The sequence below is a fragment of the Emydura macquarii genome, unplaced genomic scaffold (genome assembly GCF_026122565.2).
Source record: "Emydura macquarii macquarii isolate MOO-44397 ecotype Brisbane River unplaced genomic scaffold, CSIRO-AGI_Emac_v2 contig_3128, whole genome shotgun sequence".
NCBI classification, from domain to species: domain Eukaryota; kingdom Metazoa; phylum Chordata; order Testudines; family Chelidae; genus Emydura; species Emydura macquarii.
The window spans coordinates 497,564-513,451 of record NW_027133265.1 but is presented as its reverse complement, the minus strand read 5'-3'; the positions used below and the strand labels follow the sequence as shown (position 1 = coordinate 513,451).

The window sequence follows — 15,888 nt, the reverse complement described above, 5'->3', positions numbered from 1 at the left end:
CAGCAACATCACGTGTAGACAAGTCCTCAACTGATTAATTTAGAGGCAGGGCCCAATAATCGTGTTCCCAATAATCAGTTGGAGCAAGATCAAACCCGGATGTGTAAGCGTCATTAATTAAATATTAACTGGTGGGTGGGAGCCTAATTGAGTCTCAGAAGGCAGAAGAAGTTGTAAATTAGCCCTTTGAATTATGCTTCAAATTAAAATCCAGTCATCTCCTGTCCTGCTGTGAATGCAATTTTTTCCCCTATCCTGTGGATACATTTCCACTTGCCAACTCCCACTCATAGGATCCAGAGTGGAAAACCAGACTGAACCTGCTACAGCATCTTATCAATTATCTATTTATGATAATTGATAAGAATCCTGTAAAGTTACTTGATTTAGATTTCTATAGTCCACAAAGAATCTGGTGCTTCCATCTTCTTCCTTAACCAGAACTGCGGGTGAAGTCCAAGGACTGGTTGAAGGCTCATGGCGATCACCTTGGATTTTCCACACTAGCATCTACTACTTTTTCTGGTGGGCTGTTATAAGGAAAGATTCAAGTTCTGTGGCAAATTCCACAGTCTCTGGGAGTATTCTTGGCCTCCTTTCACAGATCTTGATCTGCAAGTCCAAGTCCAGCTGATCATGTATAAATTAGTCCACTGCTAATATATCCTGGCAGTTCTCACTGGTATCTAGATATGCCAGGTGCACAAATGTCCTCAGGGCCTCTACCAGTTGAGGTGGGGTCTTTTCTTTCCTTTTCCTTGCTCTCAGTTGCACCCTGAGCCTCTTATGTTGATATCTGACTCTAAACTGCATATCAATACCTTGTACCAAATATGGATGATTTAGGTTCTTTTCTTGGGGTAAGTTCTGCAAAACCATTAGAGCTGTACCATTCAAATTGGCTGCTAGAAACCCCCTTCTCTGTTCATCTGGGCTATGTCAAAATGAACCAAATAAGCCTCCCTTCAAAGAAAGTTGGCTTTTGTATTACCTGAGTTGGAACAATCAAATCTCTCCCCTCTGAGCCTGTTGGTTACAAATGGGGTAGAAAAGTGTTGCAAATGTCCTGTTTTGTCCAAGTGCTTTGGCTGGCGCAATTCGTCTTCCAAGTGGATTACTTCCACTATAGACTGTGACATTTTGATTGACTTCCGAAACTGAATTTTTTAGCTCCTTAAGTCTTTGCTTCTCTTTGTTAGGAAGTTCCAAATTGGACAAAGTTTTCCTGGTCTCTTCTATTTCTTTGGAAGACTTGTCCATGATAATCAGGTTGCTGGTTACCTCATCAATTCACCTTGCCATTCCAGGCTGAGAGTTTTGCATTTGGGTTTTCAAATCTGTCCAGACAAAGATTTGTATCTCCAACCACAGGTCTCTCAGTCCTTGCTGGGAAACCTCTAGATGTTTCTTTAATTCCTTTTCCAAAGTCTTCACCTCCTGTTCTAAATTATTTTGAGAAGTCTCCACCTCTTGTTGTAGACCTTGTTTTAATTCTGTTTTGGGCATGTGTGTGTTCTGTTAGCACCTCCATTATGGCTCAACAGGAATACCAGCTCACAATTTCTCTCCTTGGAAATGCTATCTCACCACTAATACCAGTGTTGCCTCTTGGCCCAGTTAGTTAACCAGTATTTGAGGTATTGGGATATGATATGAGTCAGGTATTTCTTTGGTGCAATCCTATTTACAAAGAACATACAGATTGTCCTGTTTCCCTGAGTACAGTAGGAACATATTGGCAGTATATTTGCTCACAATTTCTAAGCCTGCCTTTCCTGTACCTGAAGGGGCTCTGACTCTGTTCCCTCTCAGGACTGTGCTCATCACTGCTTCTCAGGTTTTCTGATGGCTTTCACACCATTTGCAACCACTCAATGCTCCAGTCTCTGTTTCTAATCAGTCCCTAGGGAAAATACTCGGCCTGAATGGCTTAGCTGCTTATAAACTTTGCATGTGCCCTGGTGCCTTGGATGGTGGCTTCTATTGTCTCCAGCTATCTTACTCCATGAAGAAGTGTAATTGCTTCTTCTATTTAGTCTGAATGGAAGATGGCTAGCATGGCCATAAGTTTATAAGGGGATATGGTTACTATAAATCATAGATACTATTTGATGGCAGCCATTAACACCCTCCAGCATAACCATAATACCTTGCTCTTATATCTTAAAAAAAAGATGATTCTTTTTTACACCATCCAACTTAAAATTGAACAATAAATTATTGAAAGGTAAGTAGTTCAAAAATTATTCCACATGTTGCTTAAATACCAAAAATAAATATTTAAAATTTGTAAAGTACTTAAAAATCAATCATATGGTCACCATTAAAAATAACCGTCCACAGGCAACTTTAAAAAATTTCTCCAAAATATCTATCACTTTAAAAATTACCATATTTCATCTAGTAACACTGAACTCGCAAAACTGACAATAAATTCTATTGATCTTCTGTGGTGATGAATGGCAGGGGAATGATCTTTTAATTCCAGTTCTGGTTTGTCTCCCTCTTATACCCACTCAGATTCACCTTTTTTCTCAGCTCTGATTTGAATCTTTGTTCTGTTCTAACTCTGATCTATTATTTTAACCTACTAGCTGTGATGTAAAACTTTACAATGCTTAACAATATGAAAGATAAGATTAGTCTGGAAAGCTATTTTATGTGAACAATTAATGCCAAAAAAGGATTGGTGATGGTTGATCACCTGCATAGGTATAGGCAGAATTAATTCCTTGTCAGATTGAATTACTTTGGAGGCTAAAAATCTTGGAGGTTTTTCTTTGACATATCACAGACAAAGGCTGGAAAATTGTGTTTTTGTTTTCTTCTGCTTTTCCAGTGTTATGTTTTTATTTTTTAATGTTTTAACTTCCATTATTTTCAGTTATGCAGAATCAAAGCAATGGAAATTCTGTCAAGAAATCATGATGGCTTTTTTTTAATACGGTACAGAGTGCAACTATTTCTCTTATAGGCCAGTCTGGAAGATGACTAGCCAGCGCACAAAATCAGATTAACCAGTGTAAATCCACAATGATTCCATTAAAGGAAATTTACATTGGCAGTTATTTGTAGTCTATTTTAATTTTTACTTGTGCAAATATTTAAGCATTCCTGAAATAAAAAAATAAAAAAATCAGTATTGATTTGAAGACTCATTATAAACTTGAAATCTTGTAGGTTTTTTAAAAGTTTAAAAAAATGTTTCATATTCTGCACCTGCCTTTGAGTCCTGTCAATTTTTGTGGGTTTAGTATCAGATCTTTTAAAATTCAATGTTTTATTTTCTCATCTGTGAGAAAGTTCCAACAAACAAATAAAACTCACTGACTGTACAGGGGAAAGAGTGTGTAGACTAAGGGCCCAATCCTGCAAGACACTCTTCTCAGGTGGATCATCATGCCTACACGAAGCATCTGGTAAGATCAAGGTCAAAGCACTGTCAAGTGTACCAAGTAAACAAATGAAGACGAGAGGGGAAAGAGAAATACTGACCCTTAATAAAAGATACAAGTTCCTTGAAGTGTATAGGAAGTGTATAGGCCTGAAAACTTTCCAAATCAAAACTCCTTCCTCACTTCACTGCTGATTGCATAGTAAACTAGAATTGACTTCTAGCTATGAAAATGACCTGCTGACTTCATTGCATGGTTAAACCATTAACAAAAGTAATGTACCATCCATCCTCATCACACCACTTTCAAACATTTAACATTTATTTCAAAAGGAAATTTCTCCAGCAAAGTGAAAGTTCACTCAAGACTACATTTATGCCAAGTATGAAGCTGTAAAACAAGGTTGGAACTGTGTAGATGATTCAAAGAATGAGCTCTTTGCCACAGATAGAGCTTTTAATATTTGCACAAGCTTCTGTTTTGATTTTCAGAGAGTGGAGTGGGGGCTCCAATTTCAGTGTTTGCAGTGGGAGCCTGGGAAAAGGAAAATCCTCATACCTGGGGTGAAGTGGACCCAAGGAGGTGGGCCAAACTTGTTTCCACTGCTATTCTTTTTATTATGAGGCCTTGCCTTTGTTGGTGTGGGCCTGAAACCACACTAAAGATGGCCACCATTTTTCCACAGCATTTGCTACATGTGAAAGGGAAGCTTCCCTTAACAAAGATGACAGCCATCACCTACTGTTTTTCAGAAGGGATTGAAGCAAGGCTGCCTTTAAGGAAAATGGTCTCCCTTCCTGTGCTAAATAGACAGGAGGAGGACGACTTGGCAATTTAGGGAACAGTAAAAATGCCTAATGGGAATGGGGGAGGGAGGTGAGTGATAGAGAAGGAGAAGACCAGGACATGGGCTTGTCAGGGGAAAAGGAAGGAAAATACTGGAGAGAAGCAGGTGAAATAGAGACTTTAGGAGTAAGGGGGAAAACGTGAGCAGGGCAGAAGCCTGGATGCAGTGTGGAGGGATGCAGAATAATGATACAAGTGGGTGGCAAGACCCAGAATGGCAGCCCCCCCGGATAATGGAGGCTAAGCCCAGCTCCTCTTGCCAGCAGCTTGGGGAAGGCCTCCATCAATGCAGGCCTATTCAGGGCTGGATTCTCCAAGCTGCAATGAGGACGCTCCAGCTGGGGAAGGGGAGGGTCCCCTGAGACTCAGCCCTGCAAGGCAGAGTCCCCAGGGATTTGGTTTAATTACTTTTTTATTTTTGGGGCTGGATCTAATAATTCAGGATTTCTGTAGCCCGGGGGGCTGGCAAGTGCATTTCCTCCTCCCCCGGCTGATGGCAGAAGCCCCCTATTTTGTGGCACCAGTTAGCCGGGCTGGGGGAAAGGGCCCGAGCAGGCTGGCCCTGTACCCTTCTCCCCAGGGCGGCCGCTGGGAGGGGATCCTCGCCCCGCTGTGCCCCATGGAGAGGGGCCGGCCCCACTCCGCCTCCTGGTGAGACTGGGGGCAGGCCGGGGCCCCACAGGCCGGCCAGCCCCGAGCCCGCGCGTCCCTTGGGGCGGCGGAAGCCGCCCCTTTTCCCTGTGCGTGTGTCAGTCACTCGGCTGGGGGAGGGGAAGCACTGAGCGAGCGAGCGGCTCCTCGGCGGGGGAGGGGCGGGCGCTGCGCGCACACAAGCCGCGCCGCTCCGAGCTGCTCGTGCTCGGCTGCCGCTGCTGAAGCGAACTGCTGCGGGCCCCCTCCCCGCGCGTGGAGCCGGCGCGGCGGGTGTCTGTGGCTGCTGCGCGCGGCAGGGGCCGGCGCGAGTCCCGAGGGAGGCGGCCATGGCGGCCGGCGAGGTGGAGCGGCTGACGGCGGACCTGAGCGGGGCCGGCGGGGATGAGGAGGAGGAGTGGCTTTATGGCGGTACGGACCTTCCTAGGCCCCGAGCCGGCCCGGCCCGGCCGCCTCGGGCTCCCTGGCGCCGCAGAACGGGGAGAGGCCGGAAGGGGAGCGCTAGCTAGGCCCCAGTGCGCAGCAGCCGCTCTCCCCGCCGCCTAGGCCGGCTCCCTGGGCTAGGCCGGGCCTGCTGCCCCTGACCCCGCTCGCCCATCCCCCGCATGAGCAGCTGCGGCGGCAGCCAGGCCTGGCCCTGCCCGTTGGTACGGGAGCCACCTGCTTGTGCGAGCGGGCTGCAGGGCCCGGCGCACCCCAGGTCTCCTAATAACCAGTGTAACGACAGTCCGTGATCTCCCCGCTCTGCGGCACTGGGCCCTCCCCGCTCCATTTATTGCCTGGAGGGGCTTCAGATGTTCCCCCTTCTGGATCTTCCCCTCTTTCCCTCCCCCTCCCGCAAAGGGCCTAAGGATGCTACTGATTGTGTGTTCCCACAAATGCTTGTCCCCTTTAAAAAAAAAAAAGTCCATGGTTCTCTCTGTCTGGTCTTGTAATTTAGCAATCACCATCCTATTTAGGCATTTCCTGTATCTGGAGGTGACAGACTCCTTTGAAATACCAAAGGTTTAAAATTTGTGTTTCCACTGTAATTTCCCATCCTGTATAGTGATTGTACTATTGGCTCTAGAAGAGTTCTGGGGAAAAGGCTGTTTGGACATTAGGTTCAAACTTTGCTTCAATCTTTAATCTGTACCAAATCCACTCAGTTTGGATGGGAGGGTTAAAAAACAGTGATTGATGAGAAGCATGCATGGGTGCTAAGAGGTGTCTCTTTTTTCTGAGAGGTAGCAGTGGCTCAGATACTTTGAGGAAATCTTGAGGTGTGATTGATATGGGAGTACTGAGTACACATTTAGGGCCATTCCTGCAGCCCTCATTTACCAAAGTCCATATGATTGCTTGTGTGAATAAAGATTGTAGGATCAAACCCTTATATTCTGTAATGCCTTTCGTATAAATTGTCTCAAAATTCTTTGATTCTAAACACCAGTAAACTATTATAGGCACTTCCTGCTGTAGATCAAATTTTCACATACATAATTCACATTTTAATATAATAACAATAAATAAGTGATCTCAAAATGAAAACAGGTTTGAAATAATCTCATTCTTTTTTATTTGAAACTTGTAGAACTTGACTTCCTTGGGTATGTCTACACTGCAGCTGGGAGTGAGCCCCCTAACCTGGGTACACAGATTCTCACAAGTGGGGCTTGAACTAGCATGCTAAAAATAGCAATGTGGATGTAGCTGTCAAGCCTAGTGGATTGTGTGGGCTTGAGAGCCTGAGCTACAGCCCAAGCCACAACATCCACCCTGCTGTTTTTAGTATGCTACCTTGAACCTTGCTAGCGCAAGTCCCTGATTGCGAGGCTCGCTTCCAGCTGCAGTGTAGACATACCCATTTACCCTAAACACATTAATACTGTCTGCAAACTAAAACCCTGATACTGCAAAGGGTCTGTTTGTGGAGCTCTGTTGGCTTTAATAGGGGGTTGTGTGGGCTCAAATGTCTGACCACATGGATCCAACTCAGGATTGGATGGTCCAAAATTTTATTTAGTGGTACATTAAAAGCAAACGTTGTTTACATACAGTCATTTGGTATAGGATCAGAATTAGAGCTTGCAAAATACTCTGATATTTTTGACTCTATGGTTTCTAATACATAATTCTTAAATAGTATGTTTTTCTTGTGACAGATGAAAATGAAGCAGAGAGACCAGAGGAACAAAAAACTAGGTGGGTGTCTTGATAGTTGTGAATCCGATAATGTAGTTGTGCAAAAAATATATCCATAACAAATCATTTCACACCAGTTTCTTGCAAAGTGATAGCCACTTGAAAGTCATTGGGAGTTAGACACCTAAATTTGTGTCTTTGAACATTTCCCTCATGTCATATATGTGATCTGCCAGTCCAGCTCACTTTTTAAATGGTTATACCTAGAAATTTGGACTGTTCAGTCTTAAATATGAAAGTCCACTTTTATTTGTTAATTGCAGGGTTATCAATATCGCTGTAGAAAGGACTAACAGATTTCTTTAACATAGCTTTTGTTACATTGGGAGCCTACTGCTGTAAAATGAGGGGAAAAAAACTCACATAAATGGAATATTGTGGGAGGTACAGGGATATCTGCTGTAATTTACAGTACTTGCTATGAAGGTGCAACATAGCATTTCAGTGTAGAAACTACAATGAAGTAAGAACATTTCATTCTATTTTCCAGGGGGGTTATTGCTCTGTTTTGAGGGCAAGTGAAACAATAGATATTGAGCAAGTAAAGGCATTCAGAACAATAAATATAACATTAAAAATATCGGCATGGAATCATTCACTTCTGCTAATTCTTGGTTTTCATTTATTTGACTACATTAGTGTGTTCCTAAAGTCAGATTATAGGCCTGAAACATATACTGAATGTTCCCGGGGATTGTCTTCTAAGGGATATTCATATTAGATTACAGTTGAACCCTTTTAAATTAATTGTGCCTGAGGAGTGGAATTGTCGAGAATGACTGAGATTCCTGAGCAGTATTTTCTAGGTATCCTGTGCCAAGGCCACTTAGCGACCTTATGCTAAGGACTGAAATCTTCTACATGATATGATTTTCTGTAGTGAGCAGAGGGCAGGTGTGATGTGCTTATAGTAACTTGTGTTAGTGAGGAGATGTGCTGCTGCATTGTATACTAGCTCTAATTTCCTCAGCAGTGGAGCTGTCAGGCTGACGTAGATTGCATGGTTGCAGTTCAGACCGGAGATGACAAAGGCATGAATTACCAAAGCCAGATCGTTATTCACAAGGATAGGACATGACTTCTGGCCAGCGAGAGATGGTAGAACATGTTACTTGCAGGTGCTGCTATGTGAAAGTTTAACACCAGCAAGGGCTCCAGGAAAACTTCCTAGACTGTGGAGTGCCTACAAACTTCTTTTGGCACTTTCTTTTACCTACCAGCATAACCTCAGTTTTACAATGGTTTAACTTCAACCTTTTCTTCATTCAAGAGTATATCTCAGCTAAGCATTGAGTTAACTTGGTGACAGAGATCATCCAGAGGTGTCCCTACAACTACGGTTGTGCTCTGTGTCCTCTCCCACCACAGAATGTGGAGACTGAGAACCTGCCAAGATACAACTCTTCATTTCTAGGCTGCAGCGACACTGAAGACTTTGGCCCAGATTTTTAAAATATGTAGATATTGCTGTGCTCAGCGTTGCAACACCTGTTTTAGTGTCTGATCTATGGATTTAGACTCCTAAATGCCTAAATCCCATTTGAAAATGAGATTTAGGCTCCTAAATCTGTTAGGTGTTGTGACGCTGAGTGCAGCAATGCCTTAAATACCTTTACAGGTCTAGGCCTTTTAGCAGTTTTCCTGTCGTTAATCTAGTGCAGTGCAGTGCAGTTCAGCTGATGCTGATGGAAACACTAAAATAGATTGGAGCTCTGACATCTTTACCCTGTCATCTAAACTTGGCGTTTTAGTGTGTTTTTTCACTACCACCTAGGTTTGGCAGAACTCAGTTGTTTTTTTTTAAAATAATTTCAGCAGATATTTATTGTTTAAATTGATAAACATTGAAAAATGCTTAAAAATAAATTTGCACAGTGACAGGAAATTATGGGGGGTCAGACAATGAATGAATGAAAGTAGATGTTAAGATTGAAAAAGCTAAAGCTTTGTAAACCATTAAAACACAAATTTTCAGCATTGTGTCAAATATACAAATAAATATCCTTAAATTAACAAGTTATACCTGTTTTTACTATTCATTCATTGTGCATTTGTAAAGTCTAAATCATTGAATTTTGACTATAATAAGCAAGCGTCATTTTTATTACTCTGCCTATCTGTACATTTTTGTTATCTATGGAAATATATTTCCACTTTTGTGTGTATGTGTGGAGAAATCCACATTTACCAGTAAAAAAATCTGATCCTTCCAAGCCTACTTATAATTTTTACCCATAGTAACTAGCTCAGAGCAGGGTTAGTTGACAGTGTTAAAAAGGCATACACCAATTTATTCTAGCTTTTCCACCTTTGCTAACACTGGTGACGAGGCTGCACTGGTGTTTGACTAATGGTGGAAGAATTGCTAATGTTCTCAGTGTGATGAAGGCCACAGTGTGGAGTAGCTGTAGTAAGTGCTCTATTCCCTGCTGCAAACAGCTATTGCAAGACTGGCCTTCCTTTTCTGAATTTTCTGTTTGGAGCAACTGCATCAAGTCTGGATTTTTTTTTTTTTAAACCATTTCCACACAGGGCAATGGAGGGGTAGGGATGATCCCTTTGAAATTCAGTGCTTTACACTTGTCTATTATATAATGACTTCTGTGTTCTACAGTGGATTCAGTTCAAATGGAATGAAATTTTGCAATAAGAGGAGTGAAGCGTCCCTATGTGAGGAGTGAAAGTCCACTGAAATGCACTCACAGTTTTGGACTTGCAGTCTACTTGCATTCTACTTCCATATGATTGGTTAGGATCATGTTCCACTGTATCTACTTCTTGTAAAAATTTGAATCCAGTTTTGTTATCCAAAGTGGCATATTTGTGGTCACGAGTCAGTGAAAAGTTAAACAAATTTGTTGAAAAAAATGATGGAAAAAATGATGCCTTTTGTTTCTGTTTTCTGATACAACTTTCATATTGGTGAGTCTTCTAATATTGATGGTTGAGATTATGCTATCTGGTTTTCTGATTTTTTAAAATATCTTCTGTAACCAATCTCCAGATTCTTCTTTTCCATAGTGTTTCATTGCTATGACCTTGAGCCTTTCCTCTTTTCTATGGTTTCAGACCTTAAGGGCTAGATTCACAAGGAGGCTTAGGTACCGAAGTCCACCATTTATGTGCCCATGGCATTTAGAGAACTGCTGATCAGCTGCTGCCTAACTACCTTTGAAGGGTATACTTAGGCCTCTCCCTCTCATCATTTTGTACTGATTAGCATAGGCAGCTCTCCATCAAGCATGCTGGCTTCTGTGAATCCTTTTTTTTAGACACCTAAGTCTCCCTGTGTGTTGTGTGGGGATCCAACTTGGGGTTATGAATTCCACTGGGTGGCAGGGGGCTTAAGTCCTCAGTGTAGTTATTTGATTTCCTAATCTTGCTGCCACCAGCTCCATTTCTACAACTCTTGTCAAAATGGCTATCATGAGCAATGTGCTGGTTTGCTTGTTTAGGTGTGCAGTAAAAGTGTTTTGTCTCATTTGGGTACAACTGATGATGGAAAAATACTGAAAGAATACAGAGGCATGAGAAGTTTAATAATGTATCTACATTCTGAGATTCACTGTACTTGAGCATGTCTAATAAAAATATGTTCATGCATATTGGAGCCAGCCTCTGTGGCATATAAACTTTGGATTGTATTTGCCACAGTAATTAAAATATGCTAGACTAGTTCTGTGATGTATTGGTTACTTTTTAAGGCTTTGTAGTGATATCATTATTAAAGTCACACCAGAAATACTGTTTTCTTTTCTGAGTGTTGGCTCTGTGGGAGTTAAAATGATCAGCTGTTAAATTAGTTGGTTTACTGAAGTTTCTAGTCAGTAGTACCACACCTCACCACAAAACAAATTATCCTGATTGAAAATAATTGGCATCACCATTGGCAGTCTCATTCATGTACTGAATGAATACTAAACTATCTCCTCACTGCTAAAGTGGCTTATTTCAGGTTGAGATAGAATGGGGAAGGTTGTACTACTACTAATGCTGTGTTTCTGTTCTTGTAATTCCAGCACCATTCACAAGCATTAAATTCAGTGATTTTTTAACTTACCAGTAGCCAGTATGTCATCCTAGTAGACAGTGGTGTGGAACATCTAGGTTTGAATCCCAGAACCAGATTCAGCCCTGGTAACAAGCAGGTGCGACTCTCATGGAAGCATTGGGAGTATTGTCAACTTAAGTTAGGACTGAATTTGTTTTTTGGTTTGATTGCCCATCCAGAAAAAGCTGAAACCGCAGAACCCACTTAAGGGTTTGAGGAAATATTTTTATGTACCCAATATTCTCCTTTTCAGTTATGGAGCTTTGGTCAGTATATTGTTTTGTTTAGGCAGCATAAACAAGCATGTCAACAAAGCTATAGAACTTAAGTTTAGTAGTTAGTTTTTGCTGTGTCAGAAGCAACAAAATACTGGTTAATGAGTTAACTTGTTTTTATAAATTTCAGAGTGCCAGGATGACTTAAAAAACAGACAGTATTTTCAAAACTAGTGGACTTTACAAATATGATTACAATACATTTAAAGGCTAATTAAATGTTGTATCTAAAATATCTTATACTATTGTGCCAGATAAAAAGAGAAAAAACCTTGATAGAGATTTTTTGAAGCGTTCTTGGAAATTTAGGTATACATCTTTCAATATTTTAATGGAAGATGTGTCTAAACAACTTAGTTGTAAAATCTCAATCCTCATTTTTGCATACTGAAGATCAAATCATACTTCATTATGCTCAGTGGAAAAGCTGCCTTTGACTTCAATAGAAGCAGGATCCAAACATGGAGAAAAATTAAAAATACTCTGTAAATATCTAGTTAGTATAATTTGTGTCACCTAATACTATAAAGCTGACATTAAGTTGTTATCTCTTACATTTTTTTTTTTGCTTAGCAGTCATATAAAAGACTGCTGGGACCTTGGCTGTACTTCAAAATATGTATCAGTGCTTTTTCACTGTAACATATTGGTACACATAGTAACTAGCTTGCATTTTCTGTTTTTAAGTGCTCCACCTCCTTCTGCAAATGAAGAGGAAGCTGCTGAAAATGGTGTAGTGAAAACGGTAATTTTAAATTTGTATTACAGATGTATTATTAGTTAATATGTTTTGCTTTCACATGGGGCAATGATAATTTCAGTGATTAAAGAACTTTCTTAAAGTAACTAACTTTACATGTTAAGTTCTGTTACTTCATTTGACTAATTTTCAATTCATTTTTTACGAGCAGTTCTTGTCAGAGATTTCTTAATAATATCCGAAACAGTACTTATTGTATGACCTTGTGCATGTCAAATAGGTTAACCTTTTGCTAAAAGTTAACTTTAAAATGGGTCTAACACTGACCTAACAAGGATGTCGAAGCTTATCTAATGTTTGGAAAGTGTTTTGTGGTTGTCCGATGAAAAGCACTGTGTTAATTACTATTAGTGCTGCAAAGGTTTTTTTTTTTTTTTTTTTGAGGGTGGGGGCGAATTCTGATTTTGTAAATAAACAGTTGTTTTAATATTTTGGAATCATGGAGGCAACTAATTAGTGTAATGTTTTAAATGTGTATTCATGTTAATATTCATTTCTAATATCATCTTCCCCTTCCCCCTCTTGCATCTCCAGGCAATTAACTTACATGCTAAAGAGAAGACAGTATATTATTAAGACATTTTAATAAAATTAGGGTTATCAAGGGAAAAGGGGGAATACATATAGGGCAATACATATAGGGTCAATAGCAGGTTAACATCAGTCTAAAAAGCATACCTTAATGTTAAAAGTAACAGGAAAAAAATTAAATAACTTATTCAAGGACTATTATTGGTATTCATTGAATAAGTTATTTGATGAGTAAAGCTATAGAGAAAAAAAGTTGGCATAAATTATTTAATGAAATTTTGTGGTGATTGCTGAATAATGTATCTGAAAATTTGTTTTTACCAGCATTTTTATATATATATATATATAATATATATTAGTATTTGATTTGCAGTGAATGTGTATTAAAAGATGCAGAGATCTTGGTCTTACTTATTTTTATGTTCTTTCCGTGCTGAGCAGATGATGGTAGAGCTGTTATGGACTCAGTAGACAAAAAGAGGTCTTGGGTAGCCCAAACCAGTTTTTCTTTACTTTGCAGAACTTTAAGTTTTTAAATATGTATTACAGACCTATTATTAGTTTAAAAAATAGCATATTGACATTCAAGATATTTGTCTTATCACCACTTTGCATCCATATATCAGCAGCATTCACAAAAACTCAATGGATAAATTTTGTTTTCCTGTTAGGATCCCTTTGTGCTAAACAGTAAATGTCAGCTGTAAGCCAAAAAGTATAAATTAACTTGTTAACGTTCATTTGTTTTTCCCCCAAAGTTTTCTGGAATGGACGCTTAAGTCTACGATATTATAAAGAAATGTTTAATTGGACCTTTCATGTCTGTTTTTGTTGAAGAAGGTGACAGAGGCTGAAGATGACAGTGACAGTGACAGTGATGATGATGAGGATGATGTTCATGTCACCATAGGAGATATTAAAACAGGAGCTCCACAGTATGGGTAAGTTATTTTTAAATATTCAGGGGGAAAATTTTCACTACCTGAATATTAAGTGTTTGTCTGAGACCTTACAGCAAGTATAATGGTTGAAATAGATGACAGCTAATTTGTTCTATATACTTCTGTTTCTCTTTTCATCTGGTTAATCAGTTAAAATGTAATTATCAAATTGATCTGAAAACAGAAAACTGTAATATAAAATTTCTGCAAGGAAGAGTCAGCAGATGGGTTACATTTTCACTTTCAGTTTCTGAATAACAGTTGTATTGCAGAAACATATAGTGACTGAGGCTTAGTTTTAATTAAGTGGCAATATAACTGAATTCGAATTTATGATATATCGACTTTTCCTTTGCAAACTGGAAAGTATTAAGCACAAAGAGAACATTAAATATGTTTGTTCTCCATCTAATTTCTAGTAGACAAGATGCCTATTAAAAACTCCATCACAGTTGGCATTTTTATGATGTTCACAGAGGATTTAATGGACATCAAGATTGAACTGCCAGTCCCTAGAGATGGTCCCTCAAGGTTAGGGCTCAGGCACGAGGTTGGGCTGTGTAGAAAAACTTGCATTATCATTTTTCTGTAATTTTTTTTCCTGTGAATAAATAGAGGACTTAATTTTCTCTTTCTTCTACCCCAACAACTTTAAAGAGCACTAAGTTCATTTAAAATTATGGAATACAATTTTCCAAGTGAATTACATGTTTACAAGGATTCCGAAGGAAAAAAACCCAGTAAAAATGGAAAGTCTGTTTTAGGGTTGCTGTTTATGCATAGAATAAAATTATATTATTCTGCTGCCTATGGTAATACTGTGAGCCAAATTCTGCTTGCTTTTCTCACATGAATAGTCCAATAGAACTATCAGGATTTAATGCTGTATGTGCTGCAGTTGTACATTTTCTAGGCATACTTTGTAAAGGGTTTGATATTCCAGAGTTTTAAATATTTCATATATTAAAATAACTAAGTTTGCAAGACTGTACCATAAAAAATGCCAGCTCTGTTTCTGATCAATATTTGTGGTTGTTTGTCACTTCACCAGTATATTGTATGTTCTGGAGTGGGTCATCCTTGGGTAAGGAGAACCTGGGAAAAAAAAAAAAAAAGATAGGGTGGATGATTGGGATTACATTCCTAATGGTCAGGGTGCCCCTCTTACCCTAAGTACATAGGTTAATCAGCAGATTATACTAAACTTTATTAGTCTAAATTCAAGGAATTTTAAATAAAATGACCATTTTTCCCTAAAAAGTACTGCCGGAGAAATTATGCAATGAATTTGTCAGCCACTCCTGTGTTTATGTAAGGAAAAAAAACTTCTAAAATGAATTCAGTTTTACAGTTTAAATAAACTTCAGTGCAGTAAGTTATTTTACAAGTTTAAATTATCTGTACATGTAATATTTAATTTCAGCCATTGATAAGAGAACTATAAAGATTTTCTCAGCAAAGTTTTGTACCGGTGTAGCATGTCATATCAGAAGAAAAACACTTTGTCAGTCTTGCCTTATTGCAATGCAAATTACTTTTATTTGGGAAGAGAATAAAAGAGAATAAAAACATATTGCAGGATAGCTATGCTGCAAATTGTACCCTTGTTTTTACTTTCCAAGATTATACAATAAAAGTGTCTTCACCATGTTTAGGGGCAAATACTATATGTGGGGATGAGCCACTTGCACATATTCTAAGGTAGAATTTATCCCTTGGTGTCCTGAGTGACAGCACCGGTACTGAACCTTTTCAAGTGACAGCACTCTATTATGAGAGCAGCAGTGTCCTCTTTTTAGTTAATGCATTTTTATATATGCACTGGAAGTTCAAGATCTATTGGTGTCTGTGAAGAAAGTTCTATTGGCCTGATTTTTGGACACTGTTTTTATAACATTGTATTGTTAGTGTAAAGGTGCAAGATAGTTGTTTGACTGAGGAGTATTTCAGATGGTACAAAATAGCATTTTCAGCAAAAGACACAAGGGTATGTACTTACTGAAACTACAGTAACCTTTCAGTCAGTTTTGATAAATGCTTATTCTTCCTGCTTCAATACAGATTAAATTATATTAAATACTGAAACAACAACGAATATTTATCTAAAGCATTCTCCAATCCTTGTCCCCTAGCATCCTCTGTATCCCTAACTGAGCGCCTTTTAAAAAAATTATTTTTCTCTTTTGGTCCTGTCCATTACTCATTACTCATTATGCTTTCAGCCCCAAAAATGTGATTGAGACTTTAATGTCCT

General features: G+C 39.3%; 1 protein-coding gene across 8 annotated transcripts in view; it reads left to right on the top strand.

Annotated features, from left to right (window-relative positions):
• The first annotated feature begins 4,261 nt into the window (after positions 1–4,261).
• The window catches only part of FIP1L1 (factor interacting with PAPOLA and CPSF1), a 65,666-nt gene continuing 54,039 nt past the window's right edge, over positions 4,262–15,888 (top strand). The window contains exons 1-4 of one of the 8 annotated variants that reach the window (XM_067531141.1): positions 4,262–4,347; positions 7,037–7,076; positions 12,090–12,147; positions 13,534–13,634. In XM_067531141.1, the coding sequence (XP_067387242.1) occupies positions 4,302–4,347; positions 7,037–7,076; positions 12,090–12,147; positions 13,534–13,634 (245 nt within the window). In that variant the 5' untranslated portion in view covers positions 4,262–4,301. Of the gene's footprint in view, positions 4,348–5,011; positions 5,304–7,036; positions 7,077–12,089; positions 12,148–13,530; positions 13,635–15,888 lie in introns of those variants that run through there. The other 7 variants (XM_067531140.1, XM_067531139.1, XM_067531138.1 and 4 more) reach the window with 7 other exon arrangements.